This window comes from Mesoplodon bidens, assembly GCF_964165515.1.
Source record: "Mesoplodon bidens genome assembly, contig: HAP1_SCAFFOLD_436, whole genome shotgun sequence".
Taxonomy (NCBI): Eukaryota; Metazoa; Chordata; class Mammalia; order Artiodactyla; family Ziphiidae; genus Mesoplodon; species Mesoplodon bidens.
Genome location: NW_027671396.1, coordinates 219,400 through 247,319, shown reverse-complemented (window position 1 = coordinate 247,319; position 27,920 = coordinate 219,400). Strand labels below are relative to the sequence as shown.

Sequence of the window (27,920 nt, the reverse complement as noted above, 5' to 3'; positions counted from 1 at the left end):
TTAGGCCGACTCAGTGACTTCAACCGGCTTAATCATGTGATCAGGTTTGTTGCCGGCTGCATAATGCTCCCACATCTGTAGGTAGAGCCGCTCTAGTTCCATTGTATATTGTTTGGTGTTGAACAGAGGGCTAGATGTTCTCTGCTTCCAGACTTTGCCACGAATTTTCTTCAGGTATTCGAGATCAGTTCCCAGTTTCACAGCTATCTCTTCATATTCTTGCCGATTTTTAGCAATCAGCTCAAGACAGCCTAAACAAGTGAGCTGGGAACCTGCAACTCGGGAAGCAAGAGTCTCTCCTGGCATAGTCACCATGGGGGTCCCTGCCCAAAGGACATCCATCCCTGTGGTGTGGCCATTACAGAGTGGAGTGTCCAAGCAGACATCAGCCAGCTGGCCTCTCCGAACATGTTCCTCTTTAGGAGCAACAGGGGAAAAAATGATACGGTTTGGGGGAAGGCCCATATTTTGTGCGTACTGTTGAATATTAGCTTCTCCTGCTGCTGGAAAACGCAACAGCCACAGTACACTATTGGGAACACGCTTCAGAATATTTGCCCACATCTGCAAAGTAGATGGGTCAATTTTGTATAACTGATTAAAGTTACAGTACACAATGGCATCTTCCGGTAACCCGTACTGAGAACGTGTGGTTACAATAATGGTACGGGGAACCTCCTCTCCAGTGGCAGCCTTATTGTTGATCAGGGTAGTTGCCAGGCCATTGCTAATACTGAATCCATTCATTGTAATCTGAATTTGTCCTCTGTTAATCATTTCAATAACTGCTTCTGCAACAGTATTCATAGGAATGACAGGCATATTAAGAGCTGTATTACTGCTGTCTGCGTTGTCTTCTCCATCAGGACATTTCATCTTGACTATTTGCACATCTGATAGACTATCAAGAAATGCTTGGAGGTCGATGCCATTCAGCACAATCCGATTGTCATAAATGTGCCCATTGGACTTAAAATCGATGACGGCTTTTTTCTTCAGGTGAGGGAACATATTAGCATGATCACCAATAAAGAACGTATGGGGCATATAAGCCAGTTTCTCAGAATACTGCTCAGCAACTTCAGCAGGTGACGTTTCCTGATCAGTGATGATATAATCCATGAAAAGCACGCCACTAGTCCCAGGGTACCCCAGCCACATTGCCTGAATAGGAGCTGGCCTGAGAGCAAAGAGTTCATTTCGAGCACCCCTGGTATAACCATTCATATTTACAAGGATGTGTATACCATCTTGATGGATGCGATCAGCTGCTTTCCCATTGCATGGAATCTGAGAAAGATCAGTGAAATGATTGGCTTCTGCCATCACCTTCACTCGGAAGTTTGTGCCATCATGTGGGCTCAGGGCATAACAGAATATCTCAAATTTATCAGGACTGTGCATGCCTGGAATAGACTGCATAAGGTGAGAAGTAGGATGGTTCCCAAAGTCAGAACTCACGTATCCTACACGCAGTCGACCATCACTGAGCTTCAAGTCTGTTATATGTTCATACGGTGGTTTATGAAGGGCACTTATATTAGCCAAGCAGAGGTTCCCATGCCTCTCAGCAATAGCCTTCCTGAAGCCATGAGGAAGAGGATAGAGCATACTATGATGAGGCTGCACAGAAGGCAACCTATTCTTCTCCAACTGGTCAGCCACAATGCTGACCAACTTCTTCATTCGCTCATCATAGTCTGTCCAATCACAGACAACCTGCAGGCAATGAGCCAAATTACAATAAGCGTCAGGAAAATCAGGTTGAAGCTTCAGAACAGTGCGATAAGAAGCAATTGCTTCTGGAATATTCCCTGAATCCTGGTGAATGGAAGCCAGATTGCTGTGGGCATCCGCAAATGCAGGGTTGATCTGCACGGCACGAGTATAACACTCTAAGGCTCCCTGAACATCCTGCATCTCCCATAGAGTGTTTCCCATATTACAGTACGCATCAGCAAAGGTAGGACTGATTCGAATAGCCTCCTTATAATGCATCAGAGCTTCGTGCAGTTTTCCCTGCTGCTTCAATACACTTGCTAAATTTGAATGGGCATCAGCAAAGTCTGGGCAGAGCTCTAATGCTTTACGATACAAGTGAACCGCGTCTTCACTGTTTCCCTGTTCTCCTTTGATATTGGCTAGGTTATTCAGAGAGTCTGCATGGGTGGGACACAGCCGGAGAGCTGTACGATAACAATCTTCTGCTTCAGCAACACTGCCCTTCTCTTTGAGAGCGTTGGCTAAGTTGCAGTAAGCATCAGGGAAATGTGGTTGCAATTCAATAGCTCGCCTGTAGGTGTCTATTGCCAGATCCATCAGGCCTTGCTCATAGTATACACAAGCCAGGTTGCCATGTACCACTGCATGATTTGGACTCAAGCTTAGGGCACGAAGGTAAGCTGCCACAGCTCTGTCAAAAATCCGTGCCTCATTGAAGACATTTCCTAAATTGATATAAGCATCCAGAAAATTGGGGTCAAGGGTGACAGCCTTTTCAAAGTGATGAATTGCAAGCCAAATCTCCCCTTGTGCATTGAAAACACAGCCAAGATTACTCCAAGCTACTGCAAAGTTCGGTTGCATCTCAATTGCTTTCAAATAACATGCCTTGGCTTCTTCTAAGCCACCCAGGGCTTTGAGCAGGTTCCCCAGGTCACTGCGAACACAGTACAAAGAAGGATTGTACTGAAGAGCAGAGACGTAAGCTTGTACTGCTCCTTCCATGTCGCCTGCTGCTACCAAAGCGGCTGCCAGGTTAATATAACCATCGATGAAATCTGGTTTGAGACGCAATGCATGCCGGTAATGCTCAGTTGCTTCCTGCAACTGCCCTCTTTCCTTGTACACATTCCCCAAATTCGAATAGGCTTCTGCCAGAAGAGGGTTCTGTTTAATTGCCAGAGTACTAAAGTGGGCAGATCTGTCCAGCCTTCGACACTGGAAGTGTATAGATGAAAGTAATAAAAGTACACCAGTATTGCCTGGCTCTTGTCTCCAGAGCTGCATGCAGTGTCTCTCAGCTGTCTCAAAATCTCCTGCCTGATATTCTCGATGTGCCAGCTCAGCTAACCCTTGGAAGGAAAGCATACGTTTCGTTGGTTCTGTGCTGTCGGCCATGTTGCCCATGGAAGACGCCATCTGGAGCTTCTGGAGAGAGTGAAAAAAGGGAGTAATTGAGTCCCGCTGCCGCCACTACTGGCAAGAATGTTTCTAGTGGTAGCAAACACGAGCGCAGCAGCCGTACCACTGCTTTGGCACGCTTAAGCAGCGGCAACAGTTACAGGCACCGAACCTTAGGAACTATGGTTGGCCATCTACCTCTCATGCTCTTGAAATCTTAATTCTTAACCCTGCCCTCTTCCCCCATTTTTCTCCTAATCAGGGAATAAAAATTACCTATCCATTTGCCTTAGAAGAAATCAAAAGTCAGTAGGCCAAACACTTTTCAAAATATTGTTTTCTGTCCAGTTGGAAATGAAATACATGATTGACTTTTCTTCATCATTCATATAGTCAACGTGGAGAACATTAGGGCCGTGAATTTCAATACAGTAAGATGAGAAACTTTTAAATTGGCCTTCCCAAACCACTAATAAGTAACCGATGTTGTATAGAATGCTAAAATCTTAGAGACTGAGTTTGATATTTTAAAAGTTCTGCAAACATGAGCTAATTTCTCCTCATCAAATTTCTCATGCCTCAAACCTGAGTATCACTTTTTAAAAGATAAATTTATTTTTATTTATTTATTTATTTTTATCTTGGCTGCGTTGGGTCTTCAGTGCTGCGTGCAGGCTTTCTCTAGTTGCGGCGAGCGGGGGCTACTCTTTGTTGCGGTGTCCGGGCTTCTCATCACAGTAGCTTCTATTGTTGTTCCACAACTCTATGGGTTCCTTTTTAGGTCCTACGAAGAACCCTAGAAATTAGTTCATGTAATTATAGGTTTTTGGAAAATTGTCAAAAGTGAGATATTTTAATTTCCATCAGGTAAGTCCAGCGTCTATTTCTTTGTCAATTTTCCTTCTATCATATTCTGCTATGTTGGATCATATTGGATTGGTCACAGGCTTTCTTGAAATCTGGCTAAGGAGATGTTTTAAGTGAGGCTATTATGTGATTTTCAGACACCACCATATGTAACTGACTATATAATATCCCATTACAGGAATAACTTCCAGTACTCTTACTGACTACTCTACTGACTTAACTAGCACAAGACACAGAAGCGTAAGGACAAAAACCACCTTACAATATAGCCATGTCTTGCACTTCACAGCTCTCAAAGCATGTGCGTTTGAAGAAGAAAAAAATAACTGAAAAGTATAAAACCAGAAGTTATTCTGTGGAAAATTATTTCAATCATCAGGCATGTGAAGGATAAGTCAAAGATTCAGTTTTCTTCAATGCTTAGTCAAAACGGAAATTTCCTTCTGTCAAGAATATACCCCAGGGCTTCCCTGGTGGTGCAGTGGTTGAGAGTCTGCCTGCCGATGCAGGGGACACGGGTTCGTGCCCCAGTCCGGGAAGATCCCATATGCCACGTAGCAGCTAGGCCCGTGAGCCATGGCCACTGAGCCTGCATGTCCGGAGCCTGTGCCCCACAACGGGGAGAGGCCACAACAGTGAGAGGCCAGCATACCGCAAAAAAAAAAAAAACCAATATACTCCAGGGGCTTCCCTGATGGCACAGTGGTTAGGAAGTCACCTGCCAATGCAGGGGACACGGGTTCGAGCCCTGGTCCGGGAAGATCCCACATGCCGCGGAACAACTAAGACCGTGTGCCACGACTATGGGGCCTTCGCTCTAGAGCCCGTGAGCCACAACTACTGAGCCTGCGAGCCACAACTACTGAAGCTTGTGTGCCTAGAGCCTGTGCTTTGCAACAAGAGAAGCCACCACAATAAGAAGCCTGCACACCGCAACAAAGAGTATCCCCCAGTCGCTGCAACTAGAGAAAGCCTGCGCACAGCAACGAAGACACAACACAGTCAAAAATAAATAAAGAAAGAAATAAAAGAATATACCCCATCAATAATGTGTGTAATGGAATGGTGTCAATGAGTATTTTATCAGAATTCCTGTAATGCACAAACCTATAGCAGTACTGAAATCAGTAATGCATTTATAATAGTAAATATTTATGAGGAAGTAATCCATAGAGGTTTTCTCAAAGTTAACAATGAACATTAATGCGACATTATCAATAATAAATTGTGATGCTGAAATAAACTTTTCTAAACTATTAATAACTAAAAGCAAACTCTAATCAACCATGTGAAAAGAAATCTATGTCTATAAACTACAAAGTTTATTTCTTACAATTTTATTTCTAAAACAGGAGGCAGTTAAAGAATATATAGCTACAAGAGTGGGGAAAAAGTTTTATAGAGACACATCTGGCAGTAGTTAATTTTCAAATGTCATTTTTCTAGATTTTGTGACACCTATAGTATTGATATTTCAAAGCATTTAACAAATTGTAATTTGAAGATTTGCTACTTCCAGGTAGAGTAAAATATTTTGAAGCAAAACAACATTTCCACTGAGAAAAATTTTAAAAGCCAAATAAAATAGTCAGCATTCAATCAAAAAGTTCTAGACATACCAAGAGATAGAATCATATGACTAAAATTCTAAGAAAAGAACAGATAATACACAAATATTTATATAAGATATTGTGTATATTTATCAGGAAAAGTCTTTATCAAGAAAAGACTTTTAAATCATCAAAATTAATATTACATTTTATTTATTTGTATATTTTATTTATATATAGATATTTAGATATTTATATAAAGAACTTAAAGTTAAAGCTCTAGTTAAGGCAGTGACAAAAGCAGTAGCAGTGGCAGTGAAAAGAAATGGTTATATTCAAGGATATTTTGTCAGTAAAAGTCCAAGATCAAATGTCTGACTGCATACATGGGATGGATAGACGGTGTGGGAAAAATCAAAGTTAACTATAGAGGTTCTAGTGAAGATGGGGTTGCCATCCCCCAACCCAAGGGGTTGCTATCATCCCCAAGGTCTAGGAGACTCAAAAGGAAGGTCATGGTCGAGGAAAAGTTAATTGCTGGGAAAATAAGACTCCCAGTCTCTCCAGCTCCTTACACTAGTTTTTTTTTAAACATCTTCATTGGAGTATAATTGCTTTACAATGGTGTGTTAGTTTCCACTTTCTAACAAAGTAAATCAGTTATACATATACATATGTCCCCATATCTCTTCCCTCTTGCAACTCCCTCCCTCCCACCCGCCCTATGTCACCCCTCTAGGTGGTCACAAAGCACAGAGCTGATCTTCCTGGGCTATGCGGCTGCTTCCCACTAGCTATCTATTCCTTATACCAGTTTTGTTTTTCTGCTCATATACGTAGCAGCATTTCATTCAAGGGGAAAGTCATTGATCTGACTGGTCAAATTAAACACCATAGTTCAAGGCACATTTACAGTGGTTAGTTCCTCCACAATTTAGAAAGTAACGTTCACAATTTCCCTCTTCCTACACTGTGGAACACATTGGCCATTCCTCCAAAGTTTCCACTCCATAGAGTGGACCAGAGATGACATTAGCCCAGAACTGAGAGCTTGGCATGAGATGGTGTCAACCCCACCTAGAGCTCTGGCATAAGTTATGACCCAACCCAGCTCTACAGAGAGTTCTGCATGGAATCTTGTCTCAGCCATAATAATGTGATTCTGTTTTTCATTTGGTTTGCTTCTTTGCTTAACTTTCCCTGGCCACTCTGACAAACAAAATTTCAGGCAATCCTGGGCCACTCACTAACTTTATTCCATCTAATGTTATCCAGATTCCCAAGAAAATTACTAACTATAAAGGGGGAAATTTGGAACATGGTGAGTTTTAGGTGCCTGAAATATACAGGTAACTGAATCCAGTTAAGTAGCAAATTATTTGGATCTCAAATATGCCAGTAGAAGAGCAGACTAAGCTCAATTTAATGTACTCTTACTGGAGACACATGTAAATTCTGGGTCAGTTTTCAAAATGTTAAAAGCACATAGCTGAGATTAAAAGAAAGAAAGGAGCACCTGCATGTTTCAGAAAGTAACAGAGAAATTAAATCCAGAGAAATAAGAGCAGACTGATGTGTATGCGTTCTGTTCCTTAGTAGAGGCCTTATGTACATAGGGGCTGGAGCTAGAAATCTAACATTACCTTGAGGCCAGGAATTTAGACTCAGGATGGAACAATATGGAGAAGTTAGTACAGATATCCTACAGAACTTTCATGAGGAACTGCTTAGTCCATTAAGAGGGCCAAGGGAGGTGGTGAGGAAGATTGATATCTCTTGAAAACCTTCAGGTACAGAAAACATCAGCACCTCTGAAAAGTAGGCCTGTCCTTCCCAGAGTTGTGATGGCCAGGTTGTCACTAACCTGTAAGGCCCTGTATGAATCAGAAACTGCAAGGAGAGGAATTCAAAGAAAACCAGATGCAGGATGGGTGTGGCAATAAATCCTAGGACCCTATCAGAAACAAAATTAAAACCACTCTAGAGGGAAATTTTAACAAACCAGGGCAGAGAGTATCCTAACCAGAATAAAATAATAATTCTGAGGAAGTTCCTTTACTTATTTAAGTAAGATTCAATGCATTTCCATGGCCAGGCCCTGTAGAAGAATTCTAAAACATATACAAACAATTCATTTACATCTTATATATCCCACCATCCAGAGCAAAATTCACTTAAGAACTGTACTGGTGGAAATTGGGCAGCACTATGGAGAAAATAAAATGTGTTTACCATCAAAAAACATGAAGGTAAGAAAGATAATGTCTAATTTTTTAATTATCCTGTGGTTTCTTGAAATCTTTTGGAAACCCAAACTAGAGAAACCTAGGAGGAAATGAAGATTTAAATGTTTAGAGATTTATCAACTCATCTATAAAAGCTTTATTAATCTCTTCTTTTAATAACATTCCTGAGAGGTATAAATGTGTCCAGTGATAGGGTTGAATAAGCCTGAGAGAATTTCAATTGTTTACTATTCTTGGTCAGCTCTTAAGACCTTTCAGGAGCATCTTGATTTTCATGGCCTCATCCAACAAAAGCAGGATATTTTACAGAAAGTCCTGGGCCACTTTTCGGCTTGCTTTTGTGTTTATGCTTTTGGTTTTTTCACATCGGGCGGTACATTAGGCTACCTATTGCATACTCCCTCATTCATGCATGCATTCACTCAAACAATATTGACTGAGTTGAGACATTTAATTAACACTCAATAAATGATGTTTAGATGAATGAATGCGCTTTCTATCAAAGTAAGTGTAAGTACTGAGAAAAATTACAGAATGTATGATCCCAGCCCCACAAAAGCTTATAACTGTGTTGAGGATATAACATATGCTGATGAAATAAGTAATATATCATATTGGACAGGGTCTAAGTTCAAAAATGAGTTTTTATAAATAATCAGAGCCTAAGGAGCACAAAGAAGGGACAGTTCATTATGGCTTGAATCTATCAATAAATGTACATTTCAGATGAGATTTGAGATTGACCTCAAAGAAGAGGACTTAGATATATGAACAGAGAACAAAAAAGGCATGGTGATAGCATGTGCATAGATAGTGTGGCCAATATTTATGTTCTTCATTAAAGATAGTCAGAGATAACCCAAATGTAACTGTTTCCATGGGTCCATTCTCAGTATCCAAACAAAACGGCAAATCCTATCTTAGTAAAACTAATGAAAAACACAGTCTTTAACAAAGAGATTGTGAAGGAAAGGGGGAGAGAAAGGCTTGCATCCCACACCACACAACAAAACTTATTGAATTATTTGTTTAATTGTCTCCCTCTGAAAATTTCCTCTCCCTCTCTCGGTACGCGTCTCTTCTCCCACATCTGACCACACTCTACCAGCCATCTTTCCAGATCTTTCCAGAACTCTCCATCCTAGTTTCATTAGGCCACAATTTAAACATCTCACAGGTCTCCAGGATGCATCCCCATCACTTATTCCACAAAGACAAACAAAGGACACTTCTCAGGATCACGTTTCTTTGAAGGAAGAGGTCATGAGGAGTGATTATAAATAATATAAGGTGGAGAGCAGTGACTTAAAATACCATTTTTCACCTTAGAATGTGAATACAGGGAACTTTGGGAAACTAGAAAATCTAGAAAGGATTCACTGATAATTATTTATGTTCAATGAATAAAATAAAATGTAATAATATGGCTGAACTCTGACAGATTCACTTTTTCAAAAGTTGCTTTCACACACTTTCACTATTGGGATGTTTGATAAACACACCTTTCCTTCTTTACTTTCTTCTTTCTTTGCAGATACTGGCACCAAACTTTCAAACAATAACAACCTTCCCATAAGTCCCTTGCCAGGCAAGATTAAGGTATAACAATCCAAACAAAGTTTTGAAGAAGATAACTGCTTGAAAGCACAGGAAAAGAGCTGGGTTTCTCTTATTCAACAGTCACATAATGAGTAATGTGCAAATTGGTTTAAAAAGTCTCTCTGCATGAGGGGCTAAGGTTAAGATTAGAACTTCTGAGGCCAGAAGAGCAAAATGACTACAACAATCCACATATTTTCAAGAGCTGCCCTTTGGATGTGAGGCATTGATTTTTCCCACTATTTTTTCAGCAACCCAACTGGTGTCTTTATTAAACGACATAAGAGAATACAGTGTGGCCAAGAAGGCTTAGATTTCCTTAGCCCCAAGTCAGATATTCTCCAGTGACTGTCCACTCAAATGAAAAAGAGAGATTTACAAGAGGAAACTGGATACAACTGAGTGTACTTTAATTTTACCTGAATTATTTGTTTTGTTTTCAATTCTCCGCTGAAGTGCCTACATTAATATATCTTTAAGAGCATTTCCTTAAGTTGAAGTATTCATTCAGTATATTCATTTACTATAATTTAGAAAAGCCAAATGATTTAGACAAATTCATTTCTATATTGCCACAACAGTGTATTGTGAACTAAATGACACCTGGCAGTTCTTTACTCAGATACTAACTCAATTAGAAGGCAGAACAAGGATACCTACCCATTCAGGGAAGGATAGGTCACTTAGCCTCTGTAGCTCTCTTAGGTCTCTTATCATCACAGTAACAAATTGAAGACTAAAAACCATATGATTATCTCAATAGATGAAAAAAAAGCTTTTGAAAAAAATTCAATATCCATTCATGGTAAAAACTCTCCAGAAAGTGGGCATAGAGGGAACACATACCTCAACATAATAAAGGCCATATACGACAAGCTCATAGCTAACATACTCAATGGTGAAAAGCTGAAAGCATTTCCCCTAAGATCAGGAACAAGACAAGGATGCCCACTCTCACCACTTTTATTGAAGGTACTTTTGGAAGTCCTAGCCACAGCAATCAGACAAGAAAAGTCAATAAATAAAAGGACTCCAAAATGGAAAGGAAAAAGTAAAACTGTCACTGTTTGCAGATGGCATGATCCATAGAAAATCTGAAAGACACCATCCAAAAATTATTAGAGCTCAAAAATGAACTTGGTAAATTTGCAGGATACAGAATTTATATCTAGAAATCTACTGTATTTCTATACACTAACAGTGAACTATCAGAAAGAGAAATTAAGGAAACAATCCCATTTACAATCGCGTAAAAAAGAATAAAATACAGAAGAATAAATCTGCCTAAGGAGGTAAAAGACCTGTACCCAGGGAACTATATGACACTGATACAAGAAATTAAAGATGACACAAACAGCTGGAAAGATATACCATGGTCACAGATTGGAAGAATTAATATTGTTAAAGTGACCATCATACCCAAGGAAATCGACGGATTCAATGCAGTCTGTATCAACATAGCAAGGGCATTTTCCACAGACCTAGAACAAATAATTTTAAAGTTTGTATGGAAACACAAAAGATCCTGAATAGTTAAAACAGTCTTGAGAAAGAAGAACACAACTGGAGGAATCATGCTCCCTGGCTTCAGACTATGCTACAAACCTACAGTAATCAAAACAGCATGGTACTGGCACAAAAACATCGATCACTGGAACAGAATAGAGAGCCCAGAAAGAAACCCATGCACTTATGGTCAATGAATCTATGACAAAGGAGGCAAGAATATGCAGTGGAGAAATGTCTGGGCTTCATTAGGGATGGTTTCATCAATTAATTTGTTTTCTTAAATGGACCATACTTTTCCATGTCTTTGTATACCTTGTGATTTTTTTGGTTGAAAATTTGTCTTTCAAATATTATAATGTGGTATCTATGGAAATCAGATTCTCCCACTTTCCCAGGGTTTCCTGGGCTTTTGATTGTTGGAGGCTGTAGTAGTCTGTTTGTTTAGGGACCTTTCCAAACTATTTTTGCAATGACTGTTTTCCTTATCGTATGTATGCACCGAAGTCTCTGTTCCTTTAGTTCATGTTTAGCTAATGTTTTGACAGAGATTTCCTTGAATTCCTGCACCTAAAACAAACAAAAATAAATACACACAAGCACATCCACATGCACACCCAAAACCACACACCTCTGCCCATTGTGCAGATTGCTGGATCACTCCTTCAACATTTAGCTGACCTGCATTGAGTTCAGGGCTCAGCCCATGGTAAAAGCTTAGAGACTCCTCTGGTGTTTTCAGAACATGCATCTTATCTCGAGTATGCATGTGGCTTTCCTAATTTCTCTGGACACATGTGTACTTTTTGTAGGTTCTAATTTCCCAAAGAATCTCCCCCAACTTTGGCTCCTGCATCTTCTGTGGTCTACTGTATTTCAATGCACAGTCTTCTGCCCCAGCCATCTGTGCTTTGTTAGTTCAACTTGCACTTTTTTGAGCATTGACCGCTGCTTTTCCAGACTGTGTTCCAAGTTAGCTAAGACAGAGATAAGCATCTTGTGTCAGTCCTTCAGGTAGCTCCCAGACAGGTTAGAACAGATACACATAATAATCTGAGAGTACAGTCTCTTCTGCTCCCTCCTGAAGCAGGATTGAGGGTCCCATTCTAGGAATGGTCTGCTGTTACTTTAAGACTATCACTGCATTAAGACTCCACCACTTTAAGACCATCACTACACTAACAGTGGATGGGGCAAGGGCAAGTAAAAATGCCACAAAGCTTTCCTGCCATTTTCAAATTGCCTCTTCCCTGGTTCACTATGTGTTTGGTTGCTATAAATCTTTGGCTGATTTCAGGACTAAGAGAAACTCAAAGAACCCCACAGCAAAAACCAGTATAATCAAACTCTCAGAAGCCAAATGACACAGAAAGAATCTTTTCTCCCAAAGGAGAAAGAAAAAAGAAATTTGTTACAAAGCAGGGATCCTCAAAAAGATTAGAGCTAATTTCCTATATGAAACCACGGAAGCAAGAGGCCAGCCATATTTAAAGTGCTGAAAGAAAAAAAATTGTCCACCAAGAATTCTATATTTGGCCAAACTGGTTTCAAAACGTAGGGAGAAATTAACGCATTCCCAGATGAACAAAGGCTGAGGGCATTTATTTTACAACTTCCTACCACTGCCCTATGAGAAATGCTAAATTGAACCTTCAGGTTGAAATGAAAGGACACTAGACAGCATCTCGAAGCTGTAGAAAGAAATAGAAATCTCCAGTAAAGATAAATACATGGGCAAATACTAAAGCCAGTATTGTGTTATTGGCTTGTAGCTCTACTTTTTATTTCTTACATGATTGAAAAAACAAATGTATAAAATAATCATAAATCCATGTTATTGGGCTCACAAAGTAAAAAGGTGTAATTTGTGACAATAATAATGTAAAGAGGAGGAACAGAACTGTAGAGGAACAGAGTTTCTGTGTGCTACTGAAGTTGGTTTCAATTGAAATTATATTGTTTTAATTTTAGAATGGTAAATGTCATCTTCTTGATAACCACAAAGAAAATATCAATAGACCATATGCAAAAAGAAATGAAAAGGGAATCAAGAGTTCACCACAAGAAAATCGGCTAAGCACAGAAGTCAGTAATGGAGTAAATGAGGGGCAAAAAATGCATAAGACATACAGAAAACAAGCAGGAAATAGACAGAATTAAGTTCTTCCTCATCAGTAATTTTTGAAAAAGTAAGTGGATTAAGCTCTCCAATGAAAAGATAAACATTGGCAGAATGGACTTTAAAAACAACCATAATCCAAGTATATGCTGTCCGCAAAAATCTCACTTGATTTCAAAAGACACAAGTTGCTTGAAAGTTAAAGCATAGAATAAAATATCCCATGCAAATAGTAACAAAAAAGAAGGAAAGAGAGACAGAAAAAGAAAGGAAGGAAGGAAGGAAGGAAGATAGATCTGGGATGGCTATGTTACTATCACACAAAATAAACTTTAAATCAAAAACTATCACAAGAGGAAAAGGAGGCCACTATATGTTGATAACAAGTTCAATCTATCAAGAACATAGAACAACTATAAACATATATGTACCAAACAACCCCCAAATATGTGAAGCAAACATTGACAGAATTGAAGGAAGAAATAGATAGTTCTAAAATAATAGTTGGAGATCAATACCTTGCTTTCAATAATGGAAAACACATCTAGACAGAAGATCAGTAGAGAGGTAGGGGGACTGAATAACACATTTAACCAACTAAACCTAACAGCTGTATATAGATCACTCCACTCAACAACAGCAGAATACACCTTTTTCTCAAGTACACATGGAACACTCTCCGGGAAAGACCATATGTTAGGCCACAATACAAGTACCAATACATTTTTAAGAAATTGAAATCATACAAAGTATCTTCTTTAGCCACAGTGAAAGGAAGGTAGAAATCAATAACAGAACCATTGATAGCCATTTCCCATCATGCCTGCCACACATGATATAAAGCAATGAAGGGAAAAACATAATTTACCACTTAGAAAAGTGGGAAGGAGGACATACCATTGACACAGAGTGTGTGCTGTTTCCCATTGTCAGGGATAGAAATAAATTAGCATCGTTTATTCATTAGTGTGTTAATTTCTTGGTCAATCATTGGGCAGCCAGTGTTTCTGCCTGATGGGAAGATTTCCTATACTCAGTGTTGAGTGGAGCCAACCTTGAAAGGGACATTTTAAAGGATTATACTGTGATGGGCTTCGCAGTACCCTTCCTCCTATGCCAGTATTTAGGCTGGGGTATTTCCATGGAGTGTGTACAATCGTAGGCCCCAGTTCACCACAATTTAGTTTGACTCATTCTGTTAATACATTCCCTCAGTACTTTGTCTTTTGTATCCTTTTGCATTTACTTCATTCTTTATTATCACTGCGAAACAACTTTGTTTCCTGTTCAGATGCCAAAAAGTGGATATCAATACCTCCTGAGTTTTACACATCACAGATCAGTTTTGGATACCAGGGACAGAGACAACAGCTATTTCCAATGACTTTGAGACATACTTTGAACATGTGATTAACATGTTGAGTGTTGAAATGTGTGTCGAGCTCATTACACGTGCTCTAAAAGGTTTCAAACTGCAAATATTTAAAAATCTCTATCTTTGAATCGTTTTCCTGTGCTGTCCCTTTGTGTCAGACTGTTAATATGCAGTCTGGCACCTTCAAATAATGTGGCTTTGTAACCAATTATTTACATGTTGTTTTATCCACAGAGAATCTTTTTTTAAAATAAATTTATTTATTATTTATTTTTGGCCGTGTTGGGTCTTTGTTGTGGCACACAGGCTGTCTCTAGTTGGGGCGAGTGGGGGCTACTCTTCGTTGTGGTGTGCAGGCTCCTCATTGCTGTGGCTTCTCTTGTTGTGGAGCACGGGCTAGGCGCTGGGACTTCAGTAGTTGTGGCACACGGGCTTATTTGCTCTGCGGCAGGTGGGATCTTCCCTGACCAGGGCTCAAACCCATGTTCCCTGCACTGGCAGGTGGATTCCCAACCACTGTGCCACCAGGGAAGTCCCCGCACAGAGAATCTTAAGGTCAAAACATACAACTCGATTAACTACACTTCCTCCTGTTCACATTTCCCTCATCTTTTCTTCATCTTCTGTCTATGTTTCCTTGGCCCTGTTTATATTAAGTGCTTTTGCCATTATATTTGATTGTTTGTATTCCGGTGAGTTACCACAATGCTTTATGAGACACGCTAGGATATAAATGCATTTAAGTAATATATATATATATATATATATATATATATATATATATATATATATACACACACACACACATATATATGTAGTTTGCTTGAGTGCAGTGTTTTTTGTTTTCTGTACTGAATTCATTAGCATGGGTTGGTATAATATTTAGCATAGGTCGATATGTAATTTGTAAACTAATAAAGTCTTAAAAGTGAGGAAATAAGTCTTTCAAATTTAATTATTTATTTTAAAGAGCAGAATAGCATACATAAACAGGTGCCTAATGAAAACTTGTATTCTAATTTGGAACTCTCATGAACACCTATTCTTTTGTTCTTCTAATGGTATGATCGTAGGCCATTTGATTATTTTTATTTTTATGGCTTTAACTTTAGAATAATGAAATATTTGTAAATTTAAAAAAGTATTTTTCTTTATTTGATGGGGGTGGGATACTGGAGAAATGAAAGGTCAAACACCTATTGAGGAATCCATACTTGTCTATATAGTGTGTACTTTTATTTCAATAACTGATTTAAAATTCCTAAAAGGATGCTATAATAAGTTATTATGCCATTTTACAGACTGAATTAAGTGAATTTCAGGGAGGTATGAAACTTGCCTAAGGCTATCCAGCTGCCAAGTGGTAGAAGTGAGAATTAAATCCAGGTATACCTATCGCCAAAGTTTCTGCTCATCTCTTTACGTCATCCACTTTGAATAGCCAATGCTTTTCTGCTTACAAATATGACTGAGGTTTCCAGACAGTCAACATTGCTTTTTAATCAGATAGAAAAATTACTGTTGCTTCTCTAAAGACATATTCCTTTTCCATTAAGTGACTTTAGTTGTTCAGATAATACTTCCAGACAGTAGTCATCATACAGTTGGAGACTAAGAACAGAACTCAGGGATGTGTCTAGCACTCAGTAAAGACCAACTGGGCTCACTGATGGTACTTACGGTCATTTCCTCTAGACTAAAATAATCTTATTAATAAGAGCCTAATAATTCACAGTACTGCCCTTGCCTGATTGTTTGTTCTTCTCCCTCTATCACTCTCTCTTTCCCCCTATGATTATTATTTTTGACAATTTTTGGTGAATTAAATTCAGGGATTAGTATTCAGGAGCGCTAGTCACAAAAGCAGAGAATCTTAGCTCACACCAAAGGAAGAAAATAGAGAAAAAGTATAAATTATATGAATACACACATATCACACATGTACCAACTATATGTTGCACTCCTCCAAAATCTATTTCGTATCTGCACATTTATTGTATATTAGCAGTAAGACAAGAAATGAGCATAATGCTCTGTTTACAAGATACAGAAAACAGACCCAAATATGGAAATTACTAGCAATGAGAATGGGGAAGAAAGACTACAACAAGGAATGTAGATGATATTTTTGTTTCTTAGCTATGATGCCAAATATTGAACTTTCAACTTGAGACAAGGAGGCCATAAAAAGTTGTATTAGTTTCCTAGAGCTGCCATGACAAAGTACCAGAGACTGAGGAGGTTAAACAACAGAAATTTACTCACTCACGGGTGTAGAGGCTAGAAATCTGAGATAAGGTGTCAACAGGATTGATTTCTTCTGAGGTATCTCTTCTTGGTTTGTAGATGCCATGTTTTCCTTTGGTCTTCACATGGTCTTCTCTCTGTGCATGTCTGTGTCCTAATATTTTCTTTTTATAAGGACACCAGTCATATTGAATTAGAGCCCACCCATTTGACCTCATTTGAACTCAGTTACCTATTTAAGGGCCTTATCTCCAAATACAGTTAGATTACGAGGTATTGGGGGTTAAGACTTCCACATATTAACTTGAGCAGGACACAGTTCAGGTGATAATAGAAGATAAGAGTAATTTAAGCAAGTAAGTAACTATTGTTTACAGTGAGTTGCTTAAGGATATGTATTTACTCAAGAAAAACAAGAAGAAATTACATAACACTCTGTGTTATACAAAGATATTAAATTAATCATCATAACATCCTGTGAGATGGGCATTAAATTAGACTAAGCAAGAGTAAGCAACTTATCCAGAATTGTATAGTTGGTACTTTCCAGAATTTAAACCAGGTATTTTCCCAGTTCCATTCTACGTTATATATTCATTTCATTATTTGAAATGAATTTTGAGTCTTCATTTTGCTTAGTTCCTGAAGTTATATGGGGATAGAATGGAGTTGGATATTTTCAGTGACATTCACATATGGGGAAGGAAATTGAGTCCAGAAGCTTCAGCAGTGTTTCCATGGAGAATGCTAACAACAGAACCAGAAACACCGTTATCCTTTTGGTTCAGTGATCTTTCCTATAGCACTACAAGAATCAATTTTAAGAAGCCCCATGTTTTCCAAACTTTCACCAATGGGCTCTGTAGGGTCCTCTAACAATATCTAAGAGACTAACTAGTTTCACATTCCAAGCCACTTAAGACAAGGAGTTCTGATTGTTCTCTGTGAGGAAATCAAGTGACAATCATAGCTGGTAATTTAGGATAGTTTCTTCAGGGCCCAGGCAAAACCTAATACACAAGTGATAACCATTGTTAAGTGCATCTTTGACAAGGATTCATCAAGTATCAAAGAGGTCTATAAATTGGGAGAAATTATGATCAAAGACAAACATAGACCACAGATATCTAATTAATGCTCAATTATTTATGAGTTTAACTTTGGTTAACCTCATTTTCCTTCTTCTAGACAATTTCCAATTCATCTCCACAAAGAGACCAGAATACTTACCTTCCAAAACAAGATTTATTGTGTTCCTTTAATTCAAAGCATACAGTGACTTCTACATTCACTCCACCAAGTTTTGCTAGGAGAGAAAAGGAGACATTATATTTTATCTTGAATTACATATGCCACCATACTTGACTTAGCTCATCCTACTGGAAGCACTTTGACGGCAGATTCTACAGTCTGGTCTGACATCCTCTACGGAATCAAGCCAAGGAAATCACACATAGTTACAGCTGGAAAAACGTTTGTTCTGGGTTGATACTTTTAGCCTTTACCACCAAGACTTTATCACCAAGATCTATCTTGACAGCCTCTAAACAGGAGACCTTCTTGCCTTCCGTTTTCATATTGACAAGGAAGGTAAAGGGAAGAACTGAGAAGTACCCAAAGTCAGCTAGCAGCCAGCACAGATAAATCATCTGTGGAGATATTGTTTCTTTCAAAAGATATAAACATAAGAGGAAGTCCTAGTGTTTGAAACAATTGTGCATAATAAAATACTCCATGAAAACCTAGAAATCCAGATGCAGATCAGTAACATAGTGGCTAAATAAGCTGTTATGTTCATGCAATGGACAAGTGTACAGACATTAAGAAGAACGAGATACTCTTTTCTATGAGATTCTCTTTTCACTGAACTCATCAGTGCTGCAAAAACAATGTTACATAATACTTTTTCTTTAACATTATATCAGGCATCCTCATCTTGTCCTGCATTTATTGCCAGTGTTACTAAAGTTTATCATTTACCTCTTTCTCTTGTAGACATATAATTTCTTCTTATTTTGGAAGCATTCATCAATCCCTATTTTACTCTTTCTTTTAAATTACAAATGAATATTGAATTTTATAAACTATCTTTTGCGGGATATTTCAAGTGATTGTATAGTATTGCTCTCCTTGGACCTTGTTATATGGTAAATTATATTTTGTTATTTTATATATGCTATTTATTATATGTCGTATTATGTTTACTAATTACATTTATTATATTATAATTACATTATAACTAAGGTAGCATTTTGTTTTAGATAGGCAAAACAACCAGTGGAATAGGAAGCATCTTAAAATTAGATGCAAGAGCATAAGGGAATTGAGTTTAAAATAAAATTCACATTTTGGATCAGTAGCAAAAATTATTCAACAAAAGTGGGAAAATATGGCTATCATTACTAAATTCTAGATACAGCAAGTAGTTAAAAGTTAAAAAATAATGAAACTGTAAAAGTATCAGAAACCTGGGAGACATGAAATAAAGTATTCATGAGGAATACCTTTCTCAGATACAAAGAAAAAAGGATACATTTAATGATATAAGAAATAAAATTTGCCTCATGGCAAAATGCACTACAAAGGTCAGAAAACAAGCAAAAGAAATTGGGAAATATATTAAGAAATGGATATGCTTTCTTTACAACTTTTGAGGAAGCACATGTTTCTTTTTCCTTTAACCTGTTATGGGGGTATTAATCTATAATGTAAGTGCATGGTTCCTTTCCTTTAACCTGTAATGTGAGACTTAATCTATATGGTAAGTGCATGGTTCCTTTCCTTTCATCTGTAATGTGAGTGTCAACATGGGGCACTGTTTCCAAGCACAGACTTTGGATGTTCCTGTACTGGTCCCATCACTGACCATCCACAAAAACTTACAAATGTTGCTTCACTTTCCTGGGGGTTAGAGTCTTAGCTAAGAAATGGAAGCAAAATAGAACTTTCCCGCAGGGATGATAGAAAGTTTAAAGGAGTAAATATGTAAGTGACTTAGCACAGTGCCTAGTACAAGAGAGATCAATATAAGTACTTATCATTTTTTAAAGAGACAGATGAAAGAAATAAAATGTGGTGTTTTCAATCTATTGATATATATCCTTGACATTAAACTACCTTTTCATTCATTGGATTACCTAACTTGCTCATGCTTTTTCTTACTCTAGTGAACTTGGGTAGCTAATATCATAGTTTAAAATTTTTGCTTTTATATTTACAAGTAAATTTGACCTGTAAATTTCTTTTTCCTTACAGTCCTAATCTAGTTTCAGTATTAGGATTTTATAGACTTCATAAGATGAATAAAGGAGAATTCTTCCTTCGCTATCTCTAGAAGTTTTTCTTTGTTCATATTGATGTTATCTGTTTAATAGAAGTTCCATAGAATTCACCTCCCAAATGATCTGGCTGGGTCTGGTATTTTCTTGGTGAAAGATTGTAAACTATTGACATAATTCCTTTACTGGTGAAAGAACTCCAGCTATAAATTTCCTCTTGTGTCAGTTTTGGTAAACTTTAGGAGCTAGGAAATTGTCCACTTTACAGAAATGTTCAAATTTACTGGCATTTCATATATTCTCTGCTCTAACATTGTCCTGATTCTTTCTGTATATTATTTACTTATGTTTTTGTTTTGCTTAATCAAAGTGTGTTTTTTAAATCTTTTCAAAGAATATTCTTTTGACTTACTAAATCACCTCAATTTTATACTTTTTTCTGTTTTATTAAGTTCTGCTCATATATTTATTATCTATTTTTCTATGTTCTCAGGGTTTATTGTTTTACTCTTCTGATGTCAATTAAAACACTTGGTTATTAATTTTAAGAAATCTTTTTAGTTATAAATAGTTGAACTTTTTGAAGATTCCAGATTAGTTGTAAGTATCTAAGGGTCAGCTCGTCCACACTGTTGCTAGCCTAAGGCTTAGTTCACCCTACCGCAATGTATATATTGACATGTTTTCCCCTCGACTTTCTGTGTTTTGCTACTTCTCACTTTTCTTTGGAGAGAAGCCCTTTGACATAACCTTAACTTATTTTACAGCCAATAAGTCTTTAAAGTAATGTGTATTTTTTAAAGCTAAATCTACTTATATAATTAGGCAGAAAATCTGACCTGCCATATTTTTAAAAACAGCATAAATTCACACTTCTCCATGATTAATCTGCTGTATTACACAACCTTCGAGTTTTTAGCTTTATCAATGACATGTACTTGAAAAATGTTTTAAAGATCCTACCCAGTCTTTTAAAACATCCTTGTTCCTTGTTTCAGTTCTAGTTTTATGTGTATTTTCTGCCTTGCACCTGATTATTCCAACATCTGATGGATGGCCTTGGGAATATAATTCTGGAATTGATTGTTTTTTGCTGATTCTCTCCACTTCTAGCTGATTTCTTCATTATTGTGTAAATTTAGATCATGAGCTCATGTTTAGCTAAACTTTATCTGTGGGAATGCTATAGGCCTGTGTTGAAGGTCTACCACTCCAGAAAGGGTTTAGTTTTGTGTTTGGAATACCACCGATTTGGGAGCATTTTAAGTTAATTTCTTAGCTTCTGTTTGCAAGACCGCACATAAATTTGCAACCCAAACACTGGGAACACAGATCTGGGGTTCAGAATTCTCAAGATTTCCTACCTGTTTCCTACCCAGAGCAGAGGCCAAGAGAATTTGTTCTTAGTCTCCCTTTGCCAACAGATATTTTTTTCTCCTGGCACACCCTTTCATTGAAGGTGAAACTAGGGATAGATAGGTTTAGTTCTAACTTCCCATCTAGTAGGGATGGAGTCTTACCTCCTGCCTCTCACGTGGTTATGGCCATTTATAAACCAGTCTCTATGTCAGGTGTGTCACTAAACTATGGCCTGTATTACAAATCCAGACACAAGCCTATTGCTATGGCCTGTGAGCTATGAATAATTTTCACATTTTAACTGGTAACATTTTAAATGGTTACCTAAGTACCTAAATAATATCCTCAATTTTGCTCTTTGGTCTACAAAGCCTAAAATATTTGCCACTTGGCTCCATAAAAACAGGATTTCCAGCTTCTGTTCTAAGCTATCAAGATCTTCAACCCACTCCTAATATAGCTATAACTCTCACACATGTACCACCCTTCTTTCATGGGTCCTGGAAATTTCTACTGCATACTTCAAAAATCAACCACGCACTTAAAAATAAGTTGTGTACATTTAACCTAGCATACCTAACCCTTTTCCTTCAGGAGAGTTTTTCAAGTCATCTTGCCCACCGTATTCTTTAGAGCTTCATTAATAATGGCAAAAAATTAAAACAACTTAACATTCAACAAATGGGAATTGTTCATAACAATTATAGAAGCACATACAGTAGAAAACTATAAACTCTTATTGAAACAGTGAGACATAACTAGTTTTATTCTTAGAGAACTATGTTTATTTAGGTCCCTTTTGTTTAAATAAGTATATTTCTGTGTATGTATGTATATAGTCAGGTATTTATATACACATACATTATTTGTATGATATAGTTATATAAACGTATGAAATACATACCTATACACATACCTTTGATTTATATTTGTATACATACACAGGAATATAATTATATATATTATATAGTTATATACATTGAACTGAAAACTGGTAGTATACATATATATCGTGTATCAATGTGTGTCGTCTATGTGCATGTGTAGAAAAGCAGGTTGAGAGATATGGAAGCATGAGTTAGACAGGGCTCACGATTATAAAAGTAGTTATGTGTAGGTAGTGAGCTTAAGGCCCATTTGATTGAAAATATTGCATATTTTTACATCAATTGTTAGGATGAACAGATTCCTATGTAAATAAAATTATAAATAGCAATACATACTTGTATGTGTAATGTATAATTAAAATATATATAGTTTTATAGATGTATTATATTTATATTACATAATATAATTGTCTTATACTAATACATTACGTATTGTGTTATATAGAATATATTAACTCTAGTGTATTATATCAGATAATAATAACTATATATTTATAATATATATAAATATATATTTATAATTTATATATTATGATATAATTGTTTTATAATCAATATTACAGGATATATCTTATTAATATTATGAACATATTAACCATATAAATACATTTCATTACCCATATATTTTGTATATAATATACGCTAGGCAAAAATATATATTAATATAATACATAATTGTTATACATTAATATAAATATTAGCATATTAAATTTATATATCAATATAATATTTAATATCGGTATATTTATATTATATTTAATATATACATAGCTAATGCTCTTTAAAGCCATCTGCTACAAGTAGAATAAGACCAGGAGTATGGCCAAAGCAAATTCTAAAAATATTAGATTACTTCTATTCATTTATATGTCATTTTCCTGGAATCTGCATCTGGCTGTTAGAGAGGACACACAGCAAAATCACCACAAAGTGCCCAGGAGGACATAGGATCCTTTATTTATCGGAGCCTCAAAGGAAACACAGTGCTATCCAGTCCCCCATCAAAGAGCCAAGAGCAAACCTTGAAGCACCCAGTAAAAGCCCATTCAAACAAAAAAGCTTTCCCACTTAAACTGGAAAAAGTTAAGTTCCCAAGAGACCCCCTACACCAACCACCGAAGCTCATTTGGCAGTAAAAACAAAAATGTTCACCGAACAACAAGAAACCCAAAACAATAGTTGTTTTAGCACAAACAAAAACAAAGCAGCTAATTAGTGTCTCTCCTGTTTGAAAGAAGGGGGTGGGAAGTGGGCAGAAGACCTGATAGGAAAGATAAAAAGAAAAGGAAAAGGAAAATAAGTTTCCAGTTTGACACTCAAGCTGTCTTCTGCATCCATTTTGTCAAGACCACCAAGTCAATGTGGAGGCTTTTTCCTCTTTCCCTTTTCTTTTCATGAGACTGGTCACAACCAGCACTGCAGATTCCATCGAATTAAGGAACGCTGTTGCCTACATGTGTGAATGAGCTGTGAGTAAAGTACTGAAGTAGAGGACACCTGAAGTGAAATGTCTTCATGAATGTCCATGTGGCTGAGCAGGAAGTTAACCTTTCACAGATGTGCTAAAGAAGAAGAGTTGGCTTTTATTTTATTTACTTTTCCCTGCACTGTGTTGAATGACTATCATCTACAAGTTCAGGCTACTTTTTGCTGAGGATTAATGCACTGGGAGAGCTGAGAGAAAACTGAACAGTAGAGCTGTCTTTTTCTTGACCAGTTCACCTTACTTTCCCAAACTCTAAGTCTTTCCCTAATTCTTTCTCCTTTTTATTGTAGTAAAATGAACAGAACACAAAATTCACCATTTTGATCATTTTACAATTCACTGTACCATTCAGTGGAATTTAGTACTGTCCCAATGTTGTGCAACTATCACCGCTGTCCAGCTGAAAAACATTTTCATCACCCCAAGAGGAAACCTACACCCATTTTAAGGATCCATTCCCTATTTCCCTCTGTTCCAAACCCCTGGCAACCACTAATGTATAATATTTGCCGTGTGTATGGATCTGCCACTGCTGGACATTTCGCATAAATGGAACCATATCATATGTAGCCTTTCCTGCCTGATGAGAAGTTGTGCAGTGGTAGGAAAAACTAAAATGCGATGTACTGTATGATGTATGTTTTACTGAAGTGGCTTGGTCAGATTATAATGATTTATGATAAAATCATGTAAAGCAAGCATCACAATTCTCCAGGAATGTTCTGAAGAATGCTAATGTTAATTATGAATATGTGAATCCCAAATCTTTCATTTGTAGTGACCCTATCTCATTAATTCTTCTCCCAACACTGCTATAACTAGAGTTGAGTTCTAAAATGTACCTTCCTCTTTTCCCATAGAAATTGTCCCACAATTTCAAAAAGTTCTCAAAGGTGAAAAAGTGCACACGACGTTTATCACGTTTGCAAATGCCAAGGGAAATGCTAAGCTAACACTGTCCAAAATGCAATATTCTTCTGTGAGAGCACCCAACTTTAAACAAATACACATATTCTAAATACAGCTTAGATCTGTGACATGTTTTGGCCACTGAAGTATGAGCAGACATGATGGCCTTAAATGAGCAGAAGAGGCCTTAAATGGGCTTGTGCGGTTGGGCTCACCTCTTATGTTTCAGTGAACTTTTAGAGAAGACAGGGCCTGGGAGCTGCAGCCTCACAGTTGGGCTCCAGACGAAGAGGTGTGTGACAGACCTCAAACTGACCCAAAACACGGAGCAAAACTAGCCATCTAGAGGTCTAAAAGAGAGCCACTGCAGCTAGCCCATAGGTCCAAGAGAAATAAATTCTTGTTTATGTAACTGACTTTGGTGTGATTTGTTCCAAAGCATTATCACAGCAAGAGCTGACTAACACAACATCCTCCAAATCATTGTTATGTAAATGGATGCCACCATGCCTACATGTAAGGCAACTGTGTACTCAAATTGTGAGAATTCTTGAACTCTTGGTGCCTCTCCAACACAATGTACATGGCTAAATTTCCACAAATAAGTTCACTAATATACCACAAAGATCTCCCTAAACTTTTATTAAATGTAATGCAAAGTTCTTTCTTTTCATTTTCTGCTTCTCCATAGTTAAAATGCTGTTTATCAATGTAAAACGGTTCTTGCCGTTTGGCTTCTGTGGTTAGAGTCTTTTGAACTCTTTGGCTTTTCAGCTCCTACGCTGTAAGGTTTGAATCAGCAAATGCCCCAAGGAGAAAAGCTGCACCAAGTGTCAAGCTTGCGTCTGTGTTTCCCTTCTCTCCACAACTTGGCCCACATGTCTTGGTGTCTCTCTAACACTCAGACGCCAGCGAACAGAAGTCTTCCTACTCGATCCAGCTTGTCTAAAATTCCTTTAGACTTCGCCTGATCTTATGTTATTATTCAACTATCATCTCAATTACCCCAGGAAGAAAATTTACAATTTTTAGAGAAAACGGAACCCTGGTACACTGTTGGTCGGAATGTAAACTGGTGCAGCCACTGTGGACAACAGTATGGAGGGTCCTCAAAAACTAAAAATAGAACTACCATATGACCTCGCAACTCCACTCCTGGGTATAAATCCAAAAAGAACAAAAACACGTGTTTTCAAAGACATGTATTTGAAAAGATACATGCACCCCAATGTTCGGAGCATCAGTATTTACAATTACCAAGATATGGAAGCAACCTAAGTGTCATCAACTGATGAATGGATAAAGAAGATGCGGTACATAAAACCAATGGCATACTACTCAGCCTTAAAAAAGAAAGAAATGTTGCCATTTGCGGCAACATAGATGGACTTGGAGGACATTGTGGTAAGTGAAATAAGTCAAACAAAAACAAACACTGTAGGATATCACCTATATATGGAATCTAAAAAATACAGCAATCTACCGAATATAACAAAAAGAAGGGGAGACACAGATATAGAGAACAAACTAATGGTTGCCAGTGCGGAGGGGGAGGAGGGGGCAATACGGGGTGGGGAAGTCAGAGATGTAAACTACTGGGTGTACGATAGGCTCAAAGATGTATTGTACAACACAGGGAATATAGCCAATATTTTGTAATAACAGTAAATGTAAAGTGACCTTTAGAAAGTATATAAAAAATTTTTAAAACAGAAATCATACTGAAAATTGGAAACAATTTAAATGTCCATCAACAGGAAAATGCACATATAAATTATTGTACTTCCCTACATGGGAATCCTACATAGTGAGGGAAGTACATGAACTAGACAGATCTTTATGTGTCAGCATGGATGAACCTAGCAAAGATAACACTAAGAAAAGCAAGTAAGAAGAGAAAGCATAGTAGAATACTATATGAGGTTGAAGAATACTTAAAAATGTAGCCTAAATAGAAAGACATCCATGCAGTGATGGAGACCAAGTTCAGAAGAGTGGTTACCCAGGGTCAGCTGGGGAGTGGCTGTGTTTGGGAAAGTGGTCACAGCAGGCTCTTCAAGAGGAATGGTAATGTTTCACTTCACACGCTGGCTGGAGGACGGAGGAGTGTCTGCGATATTATAATGTGAGCATGCTGCATGTGAAAGCCATTTCTGACCACATCTAGGGGATCTGATACGCGGGAGCTGGTAGTGGGTGGAGGCATCCAGAAGGTGGTGGTAGAAGAGGAACGTTGTATGCATAACGCCTAAGGCCTGACCAGAGAACGACCACTGTTCTAGTAACTGGACACAAATCCAACTTCTACGACCAATGTTACAAGACAAACTGAGGCATATTGAAAATAAGACTTTACGTGAGCAAAAATAGATTCAATTCAGGCACCACCAAAGCGGAAATGGTGAGGAGCACTCCAGCCACAGGAGCTGCAGAGATGTTTATTTTAAAAGGGCAGAAGCAAAGCAAGGAAATGACTGACTTGCTATAACTTTAAAGCCTAGCTGGTGGTTTGTGACTCGTTGTCCTCAGCAGTGTTCGCCACCCTGAGGCATTGACAGGCTTAGATTTTTGTTGGTTTACACAGGCGGCCGCATCACTAGAGCCACCGCAGGCTAACGGCCTCCTTGCAGGGTTAATTTACTAACACCAGTTGTCTGAGTCCTTACTCTTACTCAGTCACTTCACTTCCTACGCCTCAGTTTCTCTTCTGGAAAGTGGATATTCAGTAGTAAATTCTCTGTGGAGTTGTCAGTACCAAACAAAGTGATTATTAGTAACCACGATCATGTCCTGAATGCATGGAACACGTCACCATTTGCCAACTACCGTGTCAAGTTAGCAGAAACTACAGAAATTAAGAGCTCTCCGCATAAATTCACACACCCGTGCACCAGGTAAAGGACCACAGACAGACGTTCACTCAGCCTTTCGTGTGTCCCTCACGGAGTGCAGGCTCTCTCCTGGGTGGGGGGAGCACAGACACTTACGGGAGTTTACTTTTAAAATGCGTTGATACAACCAGGTCTCAGTTTTGTTTGGATAAGTCAGCAAACGCTTTTTGGAAACCCCAAAGTCTCCACACCTCGTACGTTTCGCGCTGCCTTAAGTCTCAGAGCTCAAGCCCCTACTTTTCAGGCCGCGTCACCGTGGGAGACAGGGCTGCCTGCGGACGCACGGCGAGCGTGCTGACGTCCTCGAGCCCCGCCCCAACGGTCCCGCCCACTGACGTAAACCCCATCCCCGCGGCGTGGAGGGCTTAGATTCCTGCGCCAACACCAGGCCGCGCGGGGTCTCCGGAGCGCGGCATGGGGGGGTTGGCGTAGCTGGGGCCCGTGGCCCTATGTCTTCTGGCTGCGACGCCGGTCCTGC

At 38.1% G+C, this 27,920-nt stretch overlaps 1 protein-coding gene across 1 annotated transcript; it reads right to left on the bottom strand.

Annotated features, from left to right (window-relative positions):
• On the bottom strand, positions 1-27,575 carry LOC308611455 (UDP-N-acetylglucosamine--peptide N-acetylglucosaminyltransferase 110 kDa subunit-like; the record flags this gene model as incomplete). Its single annotated transcript, XM_081260220.1, has 2 exons — positions 27,539-27,575; positions 1-3,150 (listed from the first exon to the last, which is right to left on the bottom strand). Exon 2 carries the CDS (start codon positions 3,139-3,141, stop codon positions 1-3), a length of 3,141 nt encoding a protein of 1,046 aa, XP_081116346.1. The 5' UTR covers positions 3,142-3,150; positions 27,539-27,575.
• Positions 27,576-27,920: the final 345 nt, after the last annotated feature.